Below are 5686 nucleotides of genomic sequence, written 5' to 3'. Positions count from 1 at the left end.
ATGTATGTATGTATGTATGTATGTATGTATGTATGCATGTATGTATGTATGTATGTGTATATATGATTTATTGGTAATTAACTGAAATCTAAATTGTAATAAAGAATACAAATTTATATTGTAAATCTTTTACCTATTCAACGTAGTGTTATCTTCTGCATTTGTGGCCCCAAATTGCGTGCATGCGATCCATAACACTTATGCATACATAAAGACACAAAAAGACAATTCTTTTTAAAAACACAACCAAATGCGCCGAGCTACACAGGCCAGAGAAAGGAAGGTTTGAGCCCAGCATACACGTTGACACTGGCACACTCACATGCACACAACCACTCAGACATACAAGCACACGAACACAGAGACACGTACACGCACAAATACACCCAGAAATCCCTACCTCAAAGAACATGTTTTTCGATGAGTTAAAGAAATTTTTTTAATTAGCTTAAGCAAAATGCTGTAAAAACCCTCCATTTATAAAGAACTCTTTGCTTTGACCAAAATAAAATCCCAAGCATTTAAATTAAGGCCGCTAAACTATAAGACACCCACATATAAACTAACATTCGAAAGCCAGTTGTTCAATTCACAAAATATAAAAATAACAGGCACAGACCAACAAACACGACCAAAAAATTAGAATTAAAAAATAAAATTTGAGTTACAATGAAATAAACAAGCAAAAATCTTTAATTTGAGATTTTTCATATAAGTCCCACTATAATCACTCAATCATGGAATTCCACTTACGATTTAAAGCATCTCCGCCAATATATTTTTAATTAGTTCTATAGTTAAATTTAATCACAAACGAATAATCAAAATCCCTATTCTGACATAAGCTATTTTACAGACACAACGCGATATATCCATATATATCTAACACAAACTTGAGAAAAACAAAAAAATAAACAGAATCAAACAGGCTTCTCTTATGCACACATAGAAGAGACAAAACAATATCCCACTAAAAAACCTAAACGCCGACAAGTAACAGCCAAACAGAAAACGCAAAAAACAAGCCAATGAAGTAACAGGAGCAGGAGACAACATTCTCACCAACGAATATAAATATACAAGCGATGCAATTTGTAACATTTCTCGCCTGGAGATCGCAGTGGCGTAAAACTCGAGTCACGAGTTTTTATAAATCTTATATTCCACAAAATATACTAGGCATTTTTCTCTCATCAGTTCGATACAATTCATTGCTGCCACACACACACACACACACACACACACACACACACACACACACACACACAAGCATGCATGTCACTCAGCTCAGTATTTTATTCAATCTCTATTTCTCTATGAAATCGTTTTCGTATTTAGGTATAGATACGAATATACATAGATAAGAATAAACAAAGAAATGGCAAAACAGTAACAGCCAATCGGTAAACGCAGAACATAAACTACTGAAAAAAGAGAAAGAAAAAGAAGGGCGGTGGGTTACACATACCGCAATGAACATAAATATACCAGCAAGGCAATTGCAAGATTTCTCGCCTGAATATTAATATTAATCTGAAGAGATTTAAAAGTCAAACATCGTGCTTTACACTGCTTTTTCTGAATTTTTCTGAAAAGATTCTTTTCAAAGAAAAGAGGTTAGTGATACATCGACAGCAAAGATAACTCGACTGTTCTTGTGAAAGCCTGAAGGCCGTGGTAGACAGTTCAAAAGATATGGTCTCACTAGTAGCATTCAAAAATATCCTGCCAAACACAGTGGATAAACAAACATATAACTTCTTTCAAACGTAACGAAATGATAAGCAGACGTGGTTTTATCTGGCTGGTTGCTGTCAGAATATTTCGAATAATATTTTGAGGATGAATTTGAAACATTTTGATAAAGTGTGAACAGATTTGAAAGTCAAAGAATTTGTTTAATAGAAACAGTTTTATCGGTTTGCTTCATTTTTCTATCAAACGTTCCCTTTCAAAGGATCTTTTTCCTGTCTTTTCCAGAACTTTTGAACTGTCTCACTTTGATCTCTAGGATTTAACGGAAATAGTCGAGATGTCTTTCCGTCCCTTTACTTCACTGTTCTTGTCTTTGTACCACTAACCTCCTCTCATTGAAAAAAAAAATCTTTTAATCGATAATCTGGAAAAAATGGGGAAAACTATATTTTTATTTATTGCATTCCTTGGCTTTCAAATCTTCAAATTTCACCCAAAATGTGTTATTAGAAATATTAACCGTAACAATCTTTATATTTGGATTACTAAACAGGTAATAATTCGCTCTATCGTGACTCCAGAGTTCCCCTCTCCCACGTGCGAACTTTTAGGCAACTCCCACGGGAGGCAAAACTAAACTGAACGATCGTTTACATCATCAGCTGGAAATCAGCCGTCAGAGTTTGCACACAAAATGGAAAATTGTCCCTTGTGTAACCCTCATTGGGGACTTTGTGTTCAGGTTGGTAGATGCGTGTATGTTCAGAACATCACGACAAAACAAGCTAGTTCAATTGACATTTTAAACCTGTGATAAAATAAACGAGATACTTCAAGTGAGGGCAAGCGCGCCCGTACACCAGCGCACACAAGTAGAAACACATACGTGTGTGTGCGCGGGCGGGCGCGGGCGGGCGCGGGCGGGCGCGTGTGCTCTCAGTTTAGATATTTCGCTTGGACGAATTGAAGTCGGACTACGTAGTTTCATGAACGGCTACCTATCCTTGTACATATCTATCTATCTATCTATCTATCTATCTATCTATCTATCTATCTATCTATCTATCTATCTATCTATCTATCTATCTATATATATATCTATCTATCTATTTACCTACCAACCTACCTACCTACCTACCTACCTACCTACCTACCTACCTACCTACCTATCTGTCTGTCTCCCTGTCTGTCTCCCTGTCTGTCTTCTTCATTTTGTACTTCATAAATATAAAATAGTTACTACAACTTTTATAATAAACAGTGTTTTTGGTTGGTTGGTTCTTCGGTTCAGCCTTCATATCAACAGGTTAGGAAAAGTTCCAAATCACTCTCGTTATAACTGTATTTTCATGTGTCTTTGAGGTTTCATACCTATCTGCCTCCTTGTTCGATTCCTAACTCCCCTTTTCACCTCGCTGTATAGGTGCCTCACCTTTCACATCATCCCTCTCGTTCGAACTCGTCTCTAACGACCAAATCAATAACAGAGCGTCAATGAATATTCCCACATTTCGTCTCTCTCAGAAAAAATAAACAGACCAAAGCGAAGGAGTCTTCACGAGGAATAAACTTTACTAATATTCAGAACTTCATAATGGCTTTTCCGACGCAGACCACCGCCAGTTAATCTGATTTCCAAAATTTAATCTATTTTAATAGTATATTATTACTTTCTAAACTGCTCAGTTAGCATTAATAATTTTAATATTCTATTATTACAATAATCTGACAATAAACCATCGATAAACTATGATTGATTGTTTATCCAATACCACAGGTCAACAATCAATTTTTATCAGAGATAATTTGAGGCGTATTTAAAATATTTTCTGCTATGATTTTGAAACTATCTTTGGCTTTTCTCCAGCAAATATATATATTTTTTAGATATGACCAATTGTCTATTTTCCTTTTTTTTCAGTTGGTTCGTTACCTGCTTTATAATTTAAAATTCAAATTTTCTCTTTAAATTTACTGATCAATGCATAGACATGATGATTCTTCCACTATATTGTTTTTACTAACGTATTTTTTTCTTTCTAGGTTATAACATATCCAAACTAATTTTTCAATATGTCAAAGAAAACCACTAAGGCTATTTTGGCTATGTTTGTGACAGCCTCACAAGAATATTCAACAATGACATTTTACAGCAGATCTTAAAAAGAAAACTACATCTCAACCCTCAGTTGGGGTACCAAGACATTCCATAGGTACTTCAACAAATTTGTGTAGCATTTTACCATAGGTACTACAACAAATTTGTGTAGCATTTTAAAATGGTTTTTGTGACGAGTTGAAGGGAAAGATCCCTTCAAAGCCTTTTCAAGTGCCAATGATTTAGAGAAAGACCACTTAAGAGGCTGTTATTTTCGTAATGTTAGTATTAAAGGACTCTCAAAAACAACACACACGCAGAATAATTTTTTTAAAACTTATCTTCTACGTTTAATCCTGAATCCTGCGAGGAAACACTAACTATTGCTACTCCACCACCAGAAGCTGGGATGAATTCTATTGAAGATGAAGTAGATATTTATGAAAATGTTATTGCAGATGACGCTTCTGGATTTCCATTAAGTTCCGGATACGAGCCAGAAGAACAATTGTTTTTAAACAAGAGAGTTTGATCGATCTTGTGAGCGATTTAGAAGTATCAAAAGATAGGACCGAGTTTTCGCGCCTCTCGTTTCAAAGAAAGTTACTTGATGAAAATATAACAGTGAGTTACTCTATGAAGCGAAAGTTTGATTTAGCACTTTATTGTAAAATGGATGTCCCCCACCTTTCACTCTTATTGTCATGACATTAATGGGTTTTTACTAGTTTTTCTGAAAGGTATTCTGGTAGTGAATGACAACTGCTTATAGATTCATTATTACGAAGTTTGAAAGCCCTTTTACTGCATAATGGAAATTTAAAGTCGTTTATCCCCAACGCTCATTCGATGTATTTAACAAAATCTTACTTTAGTGTGGATATTCTTTTTAGCGCAATTCGATACAATGATTAGCAATGGAACCTTTTGGGGGAAATCTTAAAGTAATTGTTATCCTAATGGGCATGCGTAGGGAATTCACTACGCAGTAGTTTTCTATGTTTGCAGGGCAGTCACGTTATTACAGAGCATCATAATAAAAGAGAATTGTCAGCTAGGTCTTCAAAGATTCCTGTAAGTAATACCATTCAATCAGTTCCTTTTATTGGTTTCATGAAAATATTTTTACCATTTTCGGCTCATGAAACTTAGTTTAAGGAAGATATTGTTTAAGACCGAATTCAAGAGAGTTTCATTTTTCTTTTTTAGGTATATTGCCAAAATTATGTGTAGCCAAAACTGAAGAAGGTTATTTTATAGTCTTTCAAATCTGAGTGGTATTAAAAGATAAATCTCTTGAAGCAATACTCACAGCATCTGAACCAGAAGTTTGGAATAGCTTCAAATGGATGTGCTGAATTCTTTAAAAAGTATAAACTCCTTCTTTGTAGATGCCATAAAAAACTGATTGAGTAATTCAGAAGATATAGGTTGTCATGTGCATCTTAAATGGCATTTCTAACGTTCACATCTAGGTTTCTTTTCTGAAGAATTTTGTGGACTTCGTGATAAAAAAAAAAGAGTTCATCAAGGTATTAACTATATGGAAACTTGATACCAAGGTTTCAGAAATAAGACATAATGGCAGATTATTGCTGGGTGTTAAGCAGTGAAGCCACATGTCACATTTATTGGGAAAAAATCAAATTCGTCTTATTTCTGTTTGCGTGCATACATGTATTATATACATATATAGGTATATGTATATATGTATATATGTTCAAAAAGTTATATGAGAATAAAATTTATTTGATCTATCAATCAGTCTATCTATCTGTCTATCTGTCTATCTATCTATCTATCTATCTATCTATCTATCTATCTATCTATCTATCTGTATGTCTGTCTGTCTGTCTGTCTGTCTGTCTCTCTATCTCTCTCTCTCTCTCTCTC

The 5686-nt window shown here is 34.5% G+C and overlaps 1 protein-coding gene across 2 annotated transcripts in view; it reads left to right on the top strand.

The window, feature by feature from the left end:
- LOC128250543 (genetic suppressor element 1-like) overlaps window positions 1-5554 on the top strand; it is a 66363-nt gene extending 60809 nt beyond the window's left edge. For both annotated transcript variants that reach the window (XR_008266574.1, XM_052975822.1), the window contains one exon: window positions 3739-5554. Coding sequence is in view for 1 of the 2 variants with exons in the window: in XM_052975822.1 (XP_052831782.1) it covers window positions 3739-3745 (7 nt within the window). In the remaining variant the exon portion in view is untranslated. The remainder of the gene's footprint in view (window positions 1-3738) is intronic.
- Window positions 5555-5686: the final 132 nt, after the last annotated feature.

This window comes from Octopus bimaculoides, chromosome 22, assembly GCF_001194135.2.
Source record: "Octopus bimaculoides isolate UCB-OBI-ISO-001 chromosome 22, ASM119413v2, whole genome shotgun sequence".
NCBI classification, from domain to species: domain Eukaryota; kingdom Metazoa; phylum Mollusca; class Cephalopoda; order Octopoda; family Octopodidae; genus Octopus; species Octopus bimaculoides.
Note: the sequence above shows the minus strand (reverse complement) of the source record. Positions and strands in the feature narration are given on the sequence as shown.